General features: G+C 43.7%; 1 protein-coding gene across 1 annotated transcript in view; it reads left to right on the top strand.

Moving 5' to 3' along the window:
- Positions 1-5733: 5733 nt before the first annotated feature.
- The window catches only part of L3MBTL4 (L3MBTL histone methyl-lysine binding protein 4), a 246039-nt gene continuing 232682 nt past the window's right edge, over positions 5734-19090 (top strand). Inside the window, exons 1-2 of the mRNA XM_057698207.1 lie at positions 5734-5761; positions 6149-6240. Of these exons, the coding sequence (XP_057554190.1) occupies positions 5734-5761; positions 6149-6240 (120 nt within the window). The remainder of the gene's footprint in view (positions 5762-6148; positions 6241-19090) is intronic.

Below are 19090 nucleotides of genomic sequence, written 5' to 3'. Positions count from 1 at the left end.
AAACTTTGTTTTGAGGTGTTAAAGCATCCTCCCTATAGTCCTGATCTTGCTCCATCGGACTTTCACCTGTTTGTTCCCCTGAAAGCAGCCCTACGAGGATGAAGATTCACTTCTGATGAAGAAGTGAAGAGAGTGGCGCATTGTGGCTCACAGCTCAGCCTAAAACATTTTTTAATGAGGGAATATGAAAGCCTGTTGACAGATGGACAAAGTGTATTGAAAAGCAGGGAGATTATGTTGAAAAATGATGTATTTGTCTTTTCTTTAAGTTAATTAAAGTGAGTTCTATAGCCAGAGTGTGGATAATTTTTGACTCATCCTCATATGAACTAGGTGTTCTTAGTGTTAGGTGAGGGTTCATCTGTCAGTGGTTTTTTAGTCTCTGCTCTCCGAGAGGGATGAATGTGATGCTGAGTGGCCAGAGTGTGGGGCTAACAGTGTACCTGTACTCGTGGAGTTTCTAATAGCAGGGCATCTAAAAAGATATTTTCATAATAAAAATGGGGTCATACTAGAGAGAAAATTTCTATAGCCCCCAAATTAATTAAACATTTTATTTTTAAAATTGTTATTTATTTTTGGAAGCACGTTTTGTCTATTTTTGATTCTATAACATATGCATAAATTTTAATGTACATTTGGTCCCCAAAGCAAATTTGATATATAGTTTTGTTTTTTGACAGATCATGCTATCTTTTACAATTCAGTTTTTGCAATAAAATCAGCATGCATCACTTTTTAAATGAGGGAGAATGTTTAAAATCATCAATATAATTAAATATGGTAAAACTGCCTTTAAAAATATACTGTTATAATCTGTTTTTATTGAAGTATAATTGACTTGCATTGATTCAGGTGCACAGTAAAGTGATTCATATATGTGTGTGTGTGTGTGTGCATAAAATATTCTTATTCAGATTCTTCTCCGTTATAGGTTATTAAAAGATAGAAAGAAATTTAAAATTTGAAAAAAATCACAGAGCTAGATGACAGCGAGGGCTTCTTTCTATTTTTAAACATCATGCTGTGCTTTTTATGTTATGGAATTTTATAGGAGGAGTTGAGGACAGAAAAATACTAGCACACACATATGGAGGACTATTCATATAAAGAGTTGAAATAAAGGAGTAAAGGTTGGTGTTTTTTTTTAATCAATTTAAATAAACTCAGTTGTTCCAAACTCCAGATCTGAAATGATAAAACAGGACACAATTGTAGTTTACAGGATTAACAGGTATCTGGTCTGGGATGTGTTGTACTCATGTGCCAGCCTCTTCCAAGGGTGATGTTGCTGCCCAGTCTTCTTAGCCATGGTGAACCCTTTGTAAAGGATAGGCATCTAAGAGCTAACCCTGTGCATCCCCGTGTCTGCTGTCTGTGAGGACATGGCTTGGCTCAAGTGCACCTGTGCTTTCATAGGGTAACACACATGCACATGCCACCAGCCTCCAGCCTGTCCGAGCACTGACCCTGCTTTCTTTCAGCATTTTGAATAAACCATCCCATTCTCTCCTGGCCTGAAAAGTTTCTGTTGAGAAATTCGCTGATAGTCTTATGGGGGTTCCCTTGTATGTGATGTTTCTCTTTCTCTTGCTGCTCTTAAAATTCTGTCCTTGTCTTCGATGTTTGACTATTTAATTATAATGTGTCTCAGTGTAGTCCTATTTGGATTCAACCTATTTGGGATCCTTTTGGGCCTCATAGATCTGAAATGTCCATTTCTTTCCCCACATTTGGGAAGTTTTCAGCCATTATTGCATCAGATGTATTTTCTGTCCCTTTCTCTTTCTCTTCTTCTGGAATTTCCATAATGGGGATATTGTTTCTTTTCACTGTGTCCTGTAATCCCCCCAGGCTTTCTTCTCTCTTCTCCTTTTTCTTGTTGCTCCTCTGCCTGGGTAATTTCCAGTGTCCTATCCTCCAGGTCACTGATTCTTTCTTCTGCATGGTCCAGTCTACTCAAAACTCTCTATTGAATTTTTCAGTTCAGTTATTGTAGTTTTGAACTCTAGGGCCTTTTTGTTGTGTGGTGGTTGTTTTGATGGTTGCTATTTCCTTGTTGAACTTCTTGTTTTGTTCATGCATTGTTTTTCTAATTGTGTTTAGTTGTCTGTTTTCTGTAGTTAACTAGGCTTCCTTTAGAGGATTATTCTGAATTCTTTGACAGTTCATAACTCACCGTTTCTCTAGGGTCAGTCGTTGGAGCTTTACTGGTTTCCTTTGCTGGTGTCAATGTTACCTGGCTTTTCATGATCCTTGGTTCCTCACGTCAGAATCTGTGCATCTGAGCAATGGGGCTCATCTTCCAGGCTGTGCAGTTTGCTTTGGCAGAGACGGTTCCTCACCAGTCAGCTCAGCTTGGGTTTCTGGACATGTCAGCTGGTACAGTCCTTGGGCAGATGGGCCTATTATTAGGGTCTGTTTTGAGGTGAGGCACCTATCTGAGCTCAGAGGACAGGGATGGGGACTGTGCCCTGGCCGGGAACAGGTGGACAGGACAGCTGGCTGGGTTCCTCCCTAGGTGGGGCTGGAGGGTGGGCTCTGCAGTCGCCTGGACTCTCCGGCCAAGCTCATTGGACGGCCAGGACTGGGCACGTATCCAGTAGTGGACAGGCTGTGAGTTAGCTTCTCTCCCTGACAGGGCAGCAGGCTGGGACCCAGAGCCTGCACATCTCATTGTTGGGGCCCGAATCAGGCCTGAGTGTACAATGAATTCCCTGGTCAGGAGAGGCCTCTGGTTCTGCTCTGCAGACAGAGGAGGCACCAGGCTTTGCCCTCTGTTCAGGCGCCCATGTGCAGATGGGTGTGGAGTGGGCTTTGCAGCTTCCCCTGTGCTCTGGGTGGATTCCCAAGGGGACAGGCTGTACTTGGTGATGAGCAGGGCTGTGAGGTACGTCCCCTGCCCGCGTGCAGTGGGAGAAGCAGCTGTAAAGCTCTTTGTCATCTTACCTGAAGCTGATCCACATCCCAGTTCCCTGGCTGAAGAGGGCCAATGGCTTTACTCAAGTGCTGCCAGGTGCACCTCTTTGAGGACTGTCCCAGGGCTCCTGGACTGATGGGTCTGGAAGGCTCTCTCCACATGGGTGGGTGGTGATGCAGCACCAGGCCTGGGCTTGGGCAGAACAGGTTCAGGGCCAACAGAACTCCTCCCTGAGGGTCCGATTCAGGCAAGTCTGCACCCTGTGGAGCTCCCTGGTCAGACTGGGCCCTGACTTGGTTGTGCAGGTGAGCAGGGCTGCTGGTTGGGGTCCCCACCTGGGTGATGTGGGTGTGAACTCCGTCCCAAGATCCCTGTGTGGGTGTCACGAGCGCCTCCCCCTTCTCCATCACAGTCAGTCCCCAGTGTTGTGCCCCCCAGATTCCCCTGTAGTCCCTGTGGGGCAAGGTCAGAACAGGGGCTCCCACACAATGATCCATGATGCTAGGGGTAGGGGCCGGTTGTCCCCAGGGTCCTCGTTTTCCACTAGAGGAGCCCTAGGCTCCGGGAGGCCTGGGGGAGGGGCAGTGTGGTCAGCAGTGACCTGCAGCCCTTCCTCGCCTCCCGCTGCGTCCATCTGGGCGTCCGTCTGGGCGTCCATCTGGGTCTCTGAGGTGTGGGCTGGCTTCAGCCTCACCCCCGGGTCTGGGTTGTCTCAGGGCCTTTTGGTCTCAAATAGTCATTCCTTGTGCTCATGAGGAGTGACCTTCTGTGTCGGGGACGATGTGGTGATGTCACTTCTCACACAGAAGTTTTTCAGGAGCACAGCTGTTGTAGAAAATGAGATGTTTATGTTTGCTTTGGAGCCTACACTGCTGTAATGTTTTTGGTAAAGCTTATAATTGTAATGTTGTAAAATGCTTATGTGAAAATAGGGATGTTGAATATCTTACCAGAGAATCTTCAGGGTTTGTCAAATTGCTTTCTGTGTTTAGCAAAATAAAATATTTCATGTTGTGTAGAAATAGCAGCAAATCTTCTAGTGCTGTGATGGCTAACAGACTGCACACGGAGATGTCGCACTGTTTCCAAACAAAGCAAGGAAATCCATTGATGACAGGTCTCTCAGCCTTATTTGATGGTTAAAGTGTCTTTTAAAATTCTTATACTTTAGTAAGTGTATTTCTTAGCAAGAACAGGTCAGTGTGTTGTGATTGATAAATAATAATTAAAGTGTATGCTCTGTGGGTCTATTTTAAACTGTAATTTGATATGAGTTTTTCCTTATATAACCTGAGCTTAAATTACTCTTTTTTGTCAATTGTATATATGAATATCAAAGGAAAAAATAATACACGTTATTTATTTCTTTGTTATCTACTAGACCAGGGACTGGCACATATTTTTATTCCAGCAGACAGCATGCTTCTTGGCATGTTAAGAGGAGCTCAGAACATATTTTTTTAAATAATTAAAAGTCCTCCTAAATTCTTTCTGCACAGCTGGGTGGAGTTTCGTGTTTGTTATTCCATCAGGTGGCTTTACTGTCTTGAGAGGTTCTGAGTGTTTGACTTCCAGGTGTACCTTACCACCTGTCACCACCAACGTGCTTTACAGTTCTGACCTTTTACCATCTAGACCTTCCTAGGGAAGACTTCACAGCAAGATAAATGTTAAAATTAATGCTCACATAGCACTTTTGACCAGTCTTCTCCAAGAACGTGTATGTGTAAGTGTGCGTGTGTGTGTGTGTGTGTGTGGTTATAATAATGCTTGTTGAGAATTTTAAGACTGTAGAAAGGAACAAGGAAAGAATATTTCTGTTAATCCCACCACGCATGTATAACCATTATTAACATTTTGCTGTTTTTTTTTCCAATTTCTTTTCTATGCGTGTGTGTTTGTATATGTGGACACATATATGCATAGTGCCTTGCCTGAAGAAGGGGCTTTATAAGTTTGTTGAAAAACAAATGTTTTAATACATGTAATAATTTGTATTTTAAAATTCAGGATCATAAAATGTATATTGTTTTGTGTACTTACTTGGATTTTTACTTAATCCAGAAAATTCTCAAGCTATTTTATAAAAAGTATAGTTTTTGACAACTTCATAAGCATATATGTATATATATGTATATGTAAATATAAATATCCTTTAACCTTTCTCCCATATTAATATTACTTTGCATTTTTGCTGTAATAATGTTGTGATGTCCATTTTTACCATCACCTTTTATCAGGACCACTTCCTTAGCATATTAACCCTAGAGGAGGAGTTACTTGAACATAAAATATAAACTTAAAACAATTATTAATCCTTTAGCCAAATTTTTATTATTTAAAAATGATATTTTTATTGAATTACAAAGGATAGCTATTCATCTAGAAAAGCAGAAAATTAAAATATAAAGAAAATTGGAAATAAATTATTTATAATCCTGGCACCTAAAGGTGACTTCAATATTTTGATTTTCGTAATTTTAGTCCTTTTTATTTCCATTATATATTTTATCAAAAAGGATCATTTTGTTTCCTAAACTACTTTTTTTTCCACTTAGCAGTGTATCATTAAGTAGCCTTTGTCTGCCATTCAAGTCTTCTGCAGTGTAATTTATGACCTGTTGTTAAAATGACACGTTTGTACAGTGCGTTTAATCAGCCCTCGGTGGACTCAGTTTGTTTTCCAGTGTTTCACTATTAGGAAGGCTTCTAGGATAAACTCTTGGGCACATCACTATAATTGCATTAAGACAAATTCCTAGAGGGAGAATGGCTGGTTCAGAGTATATAAATAACTTGTAAAGCCTTCGACGATGTTTCCACATTGTCTTTCGACAGCTTGTACCCATTGACATTCACACCGAGAAAAGGTAGGAGAGTGGAAGGAAATTATAAAAGACGGTTCGGGTCCCTCGCCTTAAAAGTAACCAAGTCACCTTCTAGAGGACCTGTGCCTGTTCTCTCTTCTTTGACGGGGTCCAGGGGGTGCCTGTCCTGTGTGTCATCAGTGGTCGGGGTGGGGCGTGTTCTAACCCAGGAAGCTCTGGGGACGCTTGGGGGTTGTACCGGGTGCTCACAGAGTGCGAGTGGTAAGGCCCCTTCCTGCTGGTCTCTGGGTCTTCTCATCATGAGGTTAAGTCATTAGCCTGTGTCTTGGATTTACCTTCTATTATATAACGTTTCTGTCATCAATTGTCTCATGAACAGTCCTTGTGTTTTCTCTTGCAGTCCCTGAGGTGGCGGCGCGGGAGGCCTGGTCTTGGGAGCAGTACTTGAAGGAAGAGCGGGCTGTGGCAGCGCCCACCGAGCTGTTTTCCAAGGTGAACAAACCCCCTGGAGGTCTTCCATTTTTGCAGGGAATCAACACTTAAGAGAGTCCATTGGGATGAACTCGTTTGCCTAGCTAGAACGCCGACTTATGTGATTTGTAGGCTTTGCTGGAAAATGACATCAGAAAGCTAATGCAAGCCTTAGGGGTTCCACGTGTGCCCTGGGGCTGGCCGGCCTGGGTTGAAACTCAGCGCTGCTGCCTCCCAGCTCTGTGACCTCAGGCAGGCCGTCCAGTCTCTCTGTGTCTTGGCATCCTCATTTGTAAAGCAGGGGAATCACCACACCTGCCTCCTTGGCACATACACATGAAGGACATGGGGTGTAACAGGCACGTGATAAACACCAAGCGTGAGTCCTTTTTCTTTGCTGATATTACCTGCATCCGTCCACCCGAGGATCAGGTGCCAGGCATCTGTTTTGAGGTATTGCATGAAGTGGTAGGTCAGGCAGCATGTTGGAGGGGACGGTGAACCCCCTAAAGCAGGTCCTCCCTGATTGGAAGGACGCCCGGAGCAGCCCTGGTGGAGTTACTGCACCCGGTGACGCCAGGCACCAGGGGCTTGCAGCTCCAGCATTCATCTCCACCCAGGGTACCAAACCTTCTGATGCCCTTTCGCTTCTTCTCGGGCTGTGTTTTCAATATTTTAGGGGCGACCTGTATAAAAAATTGCATCAGATTTTGCATCATTGTATTGCATTTTAGCCGGCAGCAAGAAGCTAAAACTTTTTATTTGCTTCACTTTTCATGCCATCTGCTGAGTTACTTCTAGTACATTTTATTATGTGAGAAGGCTGGCAGTTATAATCTTGGACACGGCAGTGGAGCAGGGAGAAGGGGTGTAGCCAACATGGAAAGAAAGCGGAGCTGAGTGCTGGCTCCTCACATGTAAGAAATGCCAAGTATCGTCTTGTGGGTTCTCAACCCAGTCTTCACACCAGGTGCTTCCAGGGAGCTTTGGAAAAGACGAATGTGTGTGTTCCTGAGACCTGCTGAACTAGAACCTCAGGGTGGGGCCGGGGAGGCTGTGGGTTGGGGGCCCCTCAGGGCTCCTGTGCGCAGGTAGCGGCCCCCTGGGGGAGAAGGTTTAAGGTCTGGTTAGGAGCCGGGTCCTGGTGCCCCCACTGCCATCCTGTGACAAGACCTAGGGGGTTTGTTCTACTAAGCGTGTAAGTTCCTGAGGTGACAGGACACACAGTGCCTGTTCTCAGGGTGCTGTTGTCACTGGCCATGGCTTCTGGAAACCTGAGCGTGGACGCACTTTACAGAGGGTTGACTGTGGCCGGGGCGACCCAGGGTAACCTGCAGTCGCCCCTTCCAGCTGGCCCTGCACCGTCTCATGCCCTTCCTGCAGCGGTCACTCCAGCTCAGAGGGTAGAGGGCTCAAGTCAGCAGCCAGCGAAGGCCTGTGCGTTTCTGAGACCTTTGAGGGCAGATGTAGCCCAGCTTGGGTCCAGGATGTGAGGACACAGGCCAGGCTTGTGACCCGATGGCTGTGCTTGGACAGGCCGATCTAGCTAATCTCAAGGGAGCCAGAAGCCACGAAGACGGAGGATAGTCAGAAGGTGAGAATTTACGTGTAGCAGATCGAGCACCAAGGACACAGTGTCCTCGGACCAGGATCCTCCCTCTGGGACTGAGTCGACATTTGGACGTTGGGGATGAAGTGTGTGTGGTTCCCAGGGCAGGGCGGGTTCCCGCCGATGGCAGCAAAGTGTTCCAGCTTCCGCCTTCTCCCCTCAGCTCAGCCAGTGTGTGTCCACGTTATTTCTCAGACTTTCTTCTTTCAGATCCTTTAAAGATGATCAGCTAGCGCAGGAACTCCTGCAGAACAGAGTTTCTCCCCAGATCCCCCTCAGGTCCTAGTGCTGACTGAGGAATCTCGGGGGCAAGTGTGGGATTTCTGTCCTGAAGTAGATCCTGATGCTGCGTTGGCGACCCTGTAGTGATGGGCTGTGGGCCATACAGCCTCCCCCTTGACCATCTGAGACTCGACACAGATGGGCGGGGAGCGGGGGGTGGGGGGATTAGGGCATGCCATTTCTGTGGTTCCTTGGCTAAAACTATGACTTTCTCAAGCTTCTGAACTCTGACCTCTGTCAGCTCCGAAGGTGATGGTAAAGCGCCAGCACAGGAGGAAGCACCACGTCCTTTCTCTTCGCCTGGAGTTTCACAGTCAAGCCGCTTGCGTTTCTCAGGCTCCATGTGCGCAAAGCACCACATAAGACCCGCGTGGACACAAGTGCGCCTGTGACATGGTCTCTTAAATCTTGCCACCTAGTTGGGATGTAAGATATGCCCGGAAAAAGTGATACCAGCACGAGGGAGAGTTGTTGATTGTCCGTGGGACGTCAAATAACGCGCTTCCTAGGTGTTGTGTGCGAGATGGGGCCTCATCCCACCTGCATGCAGCGAAGAGGAAGGAAGGACGGAAGACGGAGTGCTGCCCTAGCTGGGCATCTGTACTTACACACACGCTACGTATATGCTGTATACACGCGATACATATATTATGTACATGTGTATATGCTGAGATGAAGTAAGCGTGGTTTATGATTGAAAATAGGTTTCAATAGAATAAACGAGGCAGTTGGTTCATGCCAGCCTTCCAAGAAGGAGGATCAGTTTTGTGTTGATGTTGTGCTCTTGATTATTATTCATTTTCATTGTGTAGATACTATAACAATGGTGTTCAGGTCAACCAGCTGAGATGCAACTCTTCAGCTTTTAACAGTTGAAAATAAAACTTGGTATAGTTTGCATATCCTGAATGGAAAACTACTCAAAAGAGTATTGCTTCACTTTAATGTGTAGTTTCCATCCTAATGTTCAAGTTTTAGAAAATGTACCAGTGACACACACACAAACACACTGTCAGTTCTGTCATGCAAATCAGATACGGATTCTACCAAGAAAATGTGTGGATATTTTTAAAGAAGAGTATGCCTGTTTTATTTGCATATGGGGTTTTTTGCATATGGGAGGTCTATTTTGAGTATCTTTTTGTACAAGACAAAGTTTTTCATTTTTTATTATTTATTTTACCATCTGGAGTAATGAGTGTAGAAGGATGTAAACACCTTCTGTTGACATAGAAAATTTAAAAACATTTTCTCTTCATTACTGGTGGAATGTGCCAATCTTGACTTGATTTAAACTTTAAAATATTTTTGTCTTGAGGTTGGTTTTAAAACCTTTTCTCTGTCCTCTCTCCCTGCCGGTCATCTCCCTATCAGACATGTCTCCCTAAAGCCTTCTTACACCCTGCCGCTCATCACAGGTCCGCACCTGTCGGCCTGGAGTCATGGCCCCCAGGGCCTGGCCAGTCTGGGCCTGTGGGGCTGGTCCCCACGCCAGCTCCGCTTGGCTATTCAGTCTTTATCCGAGTGTGCAGGCCTTTGTGTCTCTCTTGTTCTCTGAACCTCGTGGGTCCATGCCCCCCTCAGACGTCCTCCACCCTTCATGAAGCTGCCCCGGCCTGCCCACCCTGCCCTGTCCACGTGGACCTGCCAGGCGCCTCCATCGGCACATCTGAAGGGGGGGGGTGGATGGGACAGGAGCAGCGTGAAGACGGGACCCAGATCTCCACCTGGAGTCAGTCACTGGCTCCAACCAAGGGAGCACAGCTGCCCTGGCTCTGAACGGCCCTCTGGTGACAGCGAGCCGCACCAAGCCCCACGTCCCTGCTGTCCTTGGCTGTCTGGCCGAGATGCTCTGCTCCTTATCCCCGGGCAGGTGTTCCTCTCTCCAGTGGCGTGGGGGTGCCGGGTACATTAGGTTGGACGCACGCTCAGACCCCTGCAAAGCAGGGACACTTGTGCGTTTTAAAAATAATTTGGTATTTAAGAACGAAATGAAAGTCATCATGAGAAAGTTAATAATCTCTTGGATGTCTTCATATATCGTTTTATATAAGTTTAGAAATATAGTTCTGATTTGAATTCCATGTGGCTAAGATGTTATATTAATTTCCTTTTGCTGCCGTAACAAATGACCACAAACAGTGGCTCAAAACAACACAAATATATTATCTTAAAATTCAGAAAGTCTCAAGTGTAAACTGGGCCAGCAGGGCTGCGTTCCTTCTGCAGGCTGTGCGGAGCATCTGTTTCCTTGCCTTTTCTAGCTTCTGGGGGCCACCTGCATCCCTTGACTTGTGGGCCTACATCACTCCAACCTGTTTCCATCCGCACGTCTCCTTCCCTGGTCCTTCTGCCTCCCTCTTATAAGGACCCTTGTGATGGCCTTGGGCCACCTGGACGTTTCAGGACCATCTCCCCATCTCCAGATTCTTCACTTAATCATGTCCACAAAACCCCTTTTGCCGTGTGAGATACCAGAGTTGCAGGTTTGGGGATTAGGACCTGCACAGCCTCAGGGGCCACTGTTCTGCTGACCACAGGTGCTATTCCTCCTGTCCTCACACTTGAAGACTTGCTGACTTCCTTCAGGAGGAAGAGCAGAGATGTTTCCCCCGTGACCTCCTTCGTCTCCTCAACAAGGCAGAGTTACTGTCCAGACTCAGTGTGTCTGCCTGTCCTTCCCCAGCTCCCTCGGTGCCGCCTGCACCCGGGACGCTCTGAGCTCCACGCTCCGGGGTCTACTCTGCCCCCCACCTCTCCTGCCGTCCATGACCATCTGTTAGATGACTTCAGAAAGAAATGCTTTGTGTCCTGATAAGGAAACTCCAGCCAGCTGTGGGATGATGGGCAGTGGGTAGCCAGGAGCAAAGACTCCTTCCTAATTTACCTCCTGATCATCCGGATACAAGGCACCTTGTGTGGACACCTTCCTGCTGTCTGTCCTTCCTTACTTGAAGTCCACGCGGGAGCAGTAACTCACCCTCTCCCTAAATTTAACTTCTTCACCCAGACCTGAAGTATATTTAAACATCTGATTTTTCTAAATATGCAAGTACATTAAATAGATCTGAAAAATGTGTGTGCATGCGTGTGTGTGCGTATTTTGTTTTCGATAAAGCCTGGATTTGTGTGTGGTTCTGCGGTGCAGAAAGACGCTGCTGTGAACATTCATATTTGGTGTAACCCACGTGGAACTATTTGAGACACTTAGAGCCTTTCTAACCAGAACAGTTCAGTCAGATGTCAGGTTTTCTGTGCTTTGAGCATGTTTCGAAAGTACTTGAAAATCACAGAAGCGCCCCTTCAGAGTTTTAATGTCGATCCTTCTTAGCTAACACTTTAAATACTAGTCACGAGCCACCTGATGACCGTGCGTGGCTTTATGAGCTATAATGAGATACCTCGTTATATTGTGAACTCGGATGCGCTTAGGATCACATTACAGCCACAGTCCGCTTGCTTTTCTTGTTTGCCTCAAGTGTTTGCTTGTTTGTCTACCTATTTGCTTTTGTCTTCTATATGTATTGTATTGCCCCCCTAGTTTTAAGGTAACTTCACTGGTGTTTAACAAGTCTCCCCACCAAAAAACAAGACGTATTTTGAAAGCAGTTATACTCAGGTATTTGGCTGGGGTTTAAAACACAAGGCATATTGAGGGCAGGGCAAGAAGTGTGTTTGCAAACTGGAATGTAGTTACACCGTGCAGTCGTTTAAGCGGATCGCTTGCTGGGACTCTGAAGATGAGAGTGAATTCCCATTCGTGTTCATTTCTCATATTCTCCAAAGCTCTCAGTTCTGGAGCAAAACTGAAGCTGCATCCTGATCTCGGGGCTCTGAGCCTTTTCCTTCTCTTAGATTCCATTCCTCTGAAATGGTGGAACTCAAAGTTCCAGGCCTGTGAAGTAGTTCAGTGGATGTGAAGCGGGGGAGCAAGATAGACAGATGAGGCGCTTTTTGTTCTTGGGAGGGGCCTGAAGCCTCCTTGAAGGCAGCTTATCTGCAGTTCCAGCCGGGAGGAAGTCATGTTCAGAGGAAGGGAAATTAAAAGAAGAAAGTAGTGGCATTTAGAGTCAGGGGTGGACCATTTCACGGCTCTTCTGCTGCAGTTAAAGGAAATTTATATTAGAAGTATCCTCATATCTTTTCCTTGGGACAGTTTAGTTATTCAGGAAAAAGATATGTGGGTTTATTGTTTTAGACACTAGACTCAGATGATTTGTAGAATCCACTCAGTGATGGCCAGTGAATTATCAGAAAACTTTAGGAGTTATTTTTAAAAGTTCTCTCTGTGCAGCTCTTTATATATTATACTGTGTGGGTTCTTTTTCTTTGTTCATAAAGATCTTTGTTAGACTGAAGCTGCTTAAATTCAGCGATATTTCACCCGCTCTGATCTGTGCTTTCTTTCTATTTCTGAGACTATAATCCAGTCACTGGTTAGGTTAGGGTTGCTGGAGACACACACACACACACACACACACACACACACACACGCACCACACTTCTTATTATCAATAGGTTGGTGGGTTCCAGGGGAATGATAATTTCTGCACCTAAGATTACAGTAGAAGAGATTCACAAAAAACAGTAGGAATCCCATGTACTGACTTACTAAAGTGCACTTTTGTTTTGCCACACGTTCTGTGTTCTCTGTAGGATGCCTCCTGGTATAATCTTGATAGCAGTTTGGGATTCAAAATTAATCTGTGAAAAATGTTCAAAATAACAAGGACGTAGTCTCCAAAATGAGAGTTTAAAAATACACAATTGGCCATCCTTCACTGCCATCGTAACCGAAGCTTTGCAGCCAGTTATGTTTAATTATGTAGGTGATGATTTTTCTCCATTAGCCTAACAAATAGATGGCAAAAATAGGTGTCGCTTTGAAGAAGCAGCATCTGAAGCAGGACTTGCTGCCTGGCCTGTGTCTCCATGATGAACTGCTGTGTTCTGCTTATTGAAGTCTAAATCGGTTATTTAGTCTGTGGGTTGGTTAATGGTAGGGTCCTCTAAAGGATGGCCATGCGGCTCCTGGTCTTTTTTTGGGGCGTGGGGTGGGGTCTTAGACTCCTTTGAACATCTAATGTAAGCTATTGATAATGTTCTTAGAGAGGTGCTTTTATCCATTTGCATATAAAATTTTATATGAAGTGCAGGTTTCCAGAATCCTTGAAGACATCAGGGACCCTACCATTAAGAACAGCTAAATTAAACAAGAGTACGAAACAACAGTGTGTGTGTGTATGTATGTGAGTGTGTGTGTGTAATTTTCAAGTTCTCCATTTTCTCTGTGATGAAAACAAGAGGTAGTTAGAAGGGGTTCTAATATTCTTAATAATTTCCACTCTTAGTTCAGGTGAAAATCATGGTTTCTTGAGGAAAAAGCAAGGAAGGCATTTCATAACCTTTCATCGTGTGTAGTATCTCTTGGTGAAGAGACGTCTAGGATAAAAGATTCATTGAAAGATGCCTGGGAGAACATGGAATCTATAGCAATGCACCAGAAAGCTGGAACCGAAAAGCATGTACAGAAGTAGAGTTTTCATCAGCTGTTCATCAAGTCCTCGGAGGTCTCAGTAGATTCTGATAACTTTATAAAAGTAAACATGGTCACACTTTGGAAAATATGATGGAGATTTCTTTCCAGTCTGAAACCTGGGTGTCAGTTTAAGTTCCCCACCTGTGCATGAGCCAGTCAGCAGGTGGCGTCCATCTTACCTCCCAAATAGGTATGGAGTCTGGACCCTGTCCCCACTCTCAGCTCTTGCTCTGCTTGGTTGAGGGCCTCATCACCACTGTTCAGGCTGTTGCAACAATCCCGAATACAATATAACTTTGTGGGTAAGCACAGACCAGGGATTGAAATTGAATTCCAGGTTTTTGCTGACTGGCCTTGCAAACAGGGCGATTTGTGAACCTCTCCGAGCCTGTGCTTCCTCGTACGTGACATGGGGATTGTAACAGTCCCAGTGTAGGGGATGCTAAGGCTTAAGTGAGCCAAGTTAGATGCTGTGCATGGTACAGGGCAAATTCTCAATTATTAATAGATATTATAATGGGGATATGTGTACAAAAACAGTTGATTGAACCTGGTGTACCCCCAAAAAAATAAAATAAAATAATAAAAAAAAAAAAAGAGAGAAAGCAAAAAAAAAAAAAAAAAAAAATAGATATTATAAGCCTCCTTTGCCATCTTTTCTACTTCTAATTTTGCTACTTTTCTAATTAATTCCCCACACTGCCACTAACAAGATTTTAATAAAATGCAATAATGTTTTTTTTTTGCTTCCCAATGACTAAAAGCTTTTGCTAGTACTTCACTGACTAAGGATAAACAAAAGGTCCTTAACAAGACATACCAACCTTCTCGTGACCTGGGTCCTGTTTGCCTAGCATCTTCATCACTTGATTGTGTGTGTGTGTGTGTGTGTGTGTGTGTGTGTTGATCTTTTAAAAAAATTACAGTGCCATTTAAAAATTCTAACGGGATGGAAGAGAATAAAAATAAAAGGTTATCTCTCTCTTGGTTCCTCACTCTAGGTAAACCACTCAAAATAGCGTGATGCGTGTCCCTCCAGGTCTGTATAGATGTGGTCATGCAGATAGGGGAATAACGCCCGTATAAACAGTCGTGTTGCCTGTCCATTGCTTGCTTTATATTTATCAGTACGTTACGGCTGTTGTGCCGCCTCAGCAGATCCTGTCTGTGGCTTGTTTTTTTAATAGCTGCACTGAATTCTGTTGTGTTGCCCCTTTTCTCTCCATCTAACATTATTTTTGTATGTGCCGTTGTAGTGGGAATGTAATTCCATGTTCCTCCCCAAATGGATAGTCTCGGCTCCTGATGCCTTGTGTCCTTACTCTCCTCATTGATCCTATAATAAGTCCCCACACACGGGGTCTGGCACTTCCAAGGCACTGGTTTCAGACTGTGGCATCTGGGCGTCATTTCTTGGTCATGGAGCACATACTCAGACCTCTGATTAATAATATCTAAAAAACTCATCCTAAGTTTTAATTATAAAATAAAAGCTTAACAATTATGAAGTATTTAGGGTTGCTTATAACCTTTCAGGGTGACCTCTCATAGTGACTAACTGCCCATTACAGACAGACACACACTGTGATCGTGGGCACATTACATAACCTCTTGTGCCCCAGTTTCACCATCTGTAAAACGTACGCTTATTTCATAGGGTGTTTTTTTTTTTTTGGATGATTTAATGAGTTAATGTTGGTAAAGTGCTAAGAACAGGATGTGGCCCAGTTCTGTGCTGCACAAAGGCTTGTTTGCATAAAAGGCCCCTGTATACGGCTTGATAAAGGGTAGCTCAGCTCTGTAACCATCCTTGTTGTTCTTTCGTGTTCATTTCTGTTTAAGGAGAAAGTTGTATCGAGCCATTCATAGGTTTTAGTCTGTGACGGCAAGTGTTTGGTGGTTCCTCAGACACGTGGATTGTCCTGGATATGCAGATCAAACATGAACCCAGCCTCATTTTGTTTTATCAAATGCTGTGTTAACACCTACCACACTCAAAACCTGGTAGCTTGAGTCTCTCCAGTTCAGAGAGAGCTGCAAATGCATGTGCAACTTCTTCTTTGATTGTATTTGTCTCAGGAAAATGTTTTTTTCATGTTCCCTTCTGCAGTATTTGAATTTTTTCCTTTACCAATAACACGATTGATTTTTTTTCCCCAACTGAGTAAAGAAAATTAAAAAGCATTGACAAAAAGCTAAATACTCTGTGGTCAAGCTGTTTATTTCACAGTTTGCCTACATAAGACTTGCTGGTGGCTCACCTTTCACATTTAAAATTGTGGCATCTCAGCCCTGGAGATACACATCAAGGCAATTGGAGATTTTGAAGATGTTGCTGAGATAAACCACTTAACAAGGACACTGGACTCATGGCAGTGGTCTTTGGTGTGATAAGAAATTTTGTTTTTATCATCTGCTTGTAAAATTCCCAGGAACCTCTTTCCCTCTGACAGCCCTCCTGTGGAGGCTGGGAAACCGTAGGCCCGTGGCCCTGGCCCAGCCCCTTGCAAGTTCACTAAAACCCTGTGCCTCAGGGGCTGCGATTCTATCCTATGCCCAGTTTCTCTCATTTCTTTCAATATTGAATTATGATCAGGGATGTATTGTTGGCTGCCAGCTCTTGCCTGCGAATAGCAGCATGGTTGTCGACATTCAGATGGAGTCGTCCACTTAGCGTGTTGGCGCTCTTCAGTGAGGCACCTATTTAGATGAGGTTCTGCTGGTGCCTGTGGCCACCGACCTTCCACAGTCTATGTAGTGGCTCAGAAACTGTCGTCACAGGATCCCTTCTTTGCTCTTGCAGTGGCGTTCTCAGTGATAAACGGGTATATCTACCAACTGCCCAAGAATAATTCCCACTGTACACTTGTGACTTTGTCTACCCGTGGAGCAAAGACCTGCTGGCACACGCCCATGAAAATGGCTGCATTTCATAAAGGAATTTTACGAATAGCCCGGCTGCTTTTCTCTAGGCGTGGTGTTTTCTTTTTGTTTGTTTCTTCTCATGCTCTGACTTGTTTTATTTTTAAATAATAGTATATCATTTGTGCTACTTCTGATATGAGATATGGAACTTTGAATAATCCTTCTCCAACATTAATGACAAAATTCATCAATTTCATACTAGAAAGCATTATTTTGCAACTGTTCTGAGAAAAGAAAATGACAAAAAACAAAACACCTTCACTTCCGTACCCAGGAGGACATGGCTCTTCCTTGGAAATGCCCTTGAAGCCTTCCATGGCCTTGAGCCAGGTTTTGTTTTGTGTTTTGTTGCCAATTCTGTCCCCTTAGTGGAACAAACAGTTGGCAGGCTTTCAGAAGACTTACGTCCTTACTTATGCTCTGCCACTAAACTGGTGTGACCTTGATAAAGTCTCTTAACCTCTCTGGGCTCGAGTTTATTTATCTGTAAAAGTGTTTTTCCTGTCCACAAACCTTATGATTTTTTATGACTGAATATAATGGGCTTATTGTTTGCTTTAAGTGTGTACCTCCAGTTCCCCTTTTTTTCATCATAAAACATAATTGTATAAGCACAACTATCAATTATATTCATAAATATAAGATTTTTAGAAACGAAAAACATCTTCATCTGCCATGAATAAACCATCACACAGAAGAGAGATCGAAGACAGGCAATGCTATTTCTCAGTAAATGTTGCCTTTCGGATTGTTAAAGTGACTGTTTGGGTATTTGTTTGAAAACCCTCCAAAGACTACTGGGGCTGCTTGGGCCAGATAGCTTCCTTGCAGCATTACATAAAGCTCCCAAATGTTCAGCTGAGAAGGCTTTTTGAGATGCTGACAAGACCGACGTTGATCACCCTCTTGGCGTGATTCATTGCCAGTGTCTTGAATTTATCATTCATACGTGATATAAAGCTGGTTCCTCCCCAGCCCGGATTTTACATCTTTCAGTTTTGTTAAAACATGAAAAATGTTCTCTCGTTTTCTGCAGCTTCTTAAATTTCCTTTCAGCCTTGTTATTATACTCTCCCTGTCCCTCCTTCCCCTTTGCTTTTCTTCCCCGGGTTGTGTGCGCATGTCTGTGTCTGTGTATATGGTTGTGGTGCATTTGAAGTTAACTGGGGCATTTCAAAGCAGCGAACAGGAGGTTGTCACACAAAACGTGTTAAACACAATCTGCTGGAAAACAGAGTAGAAGTGAGAAGAAGGCTGGGAGTGCAAAACACACACATGACATTTCTTTTTGTAGAAATAAAATATTCCTGAGAAATCATTCATTCTTACCATTTCATTTTTGGTTTTTGTCACCTTTTAAGTTTTTCCTTGGAACCTTCTAAAATGAGCTGTGAATGTAAGAAAGTTTCTAATGACATTTTACAAGCCAATTCATAAAAGTTTTAAAACAGTTTCATGTTCTTATAAAAAAAAAGGCGTGTGCTCAAGTGTGGAAGAAGGTTGAATACACTGTGTTACCTGCACACAGTGGAGGACAGTGCAGCTTAAAAGCAGATGTGGCAATGGCCATGACCTGACTTGGGGTGGCTTCCAGGGGACCCTAGGAAGTGAATAAAGCCAGTGCAGAACAGCCTGTATAAGATGCTATGTCTCATGTAAGAAGGAAGGGAAAAATAAGAAGAAACATAAATAATTGCTTATTTTGACAAGAAGAAACCCGGGAAGGATAAACCTTAAGAGAGTGAGATTGGTTACCTGTAAGAGGTAGCATGGGGTGGGTAGGATGTGGAAGGGATACTTCTCTGAGTATTTTTTCATAGAGCTTTAACTTTTGGAAGCATGTTAATATCCTGCATGTTAAAATCAAAATAAATCATTAAGAAGTGAGAGAAAATAGAAACAAATGAACTCAGCCATATTTCAGGTGAGTACCATAACTGCCCTGAAGAGAGAAGAAAAGAATGAATCTGAGTAGTTTATGAACACTGTTTTTAACTGTATACCCCATTCTTGGATGGCAGAGCAGGGAGAGAAAATTGCAGACAAATCCTGAACTCTATTTGTAGGTTTGTTTATTGTAGTAGTGGAGGTAAAAGAATTCTGAAACTGCAGTAGATACATTATAGGATTTAGTACATGAGTAAGTGTGTGGCCTTGTTAGAGGAGGAATACAAACATAGGTTGAAAAAGACAGAACGAGCCCTTTGGGGGTAGATTGAATCAGATGGATGTTTGAACTTAAGAGTTATCATGTATATGTGTATACATGTACGTATATACATACGTGTGTTTATGTATGTATAAGTGTTTCGTATGTAACTATAGTTACAGAATACTGTAACTGTGTGATCAAAATTAACATCACCAATGGGCCAGATGTGATGTCCTGAGAAGAACACATCGTCACCCATGTCGTAGGCTGGCAAAAAAATGCATAAACTGAATCTATAATTACATTCAGAAACATCAAACAAATCCAAAATGAGGAACTTTCTATTTTAAAAAATAAAGGAGGG

The sequence above is a fragment of the Hippopotamus amphibius genome, chromosome 11 (genome assembly GCF_030028045.1).
Source record: "Hippopotamus amphibius kiboko isolate mHipAmp2 chromosome 11, mHipAmp2.hap2, whole genome shotgun sequence".
Taxonomy (NCBI): Eukaryota; Metazoa; Chordata; class Mammalia; order Artiodactyla; family Hippopotamidae; genus Hippopotamus; species Hippopotamus amphibius.
The sequence above is the reverse complement of the archived record's forward strand: the minus strand, read 5'-3'. Positions and strand labels throughout refer to the sequence as shown.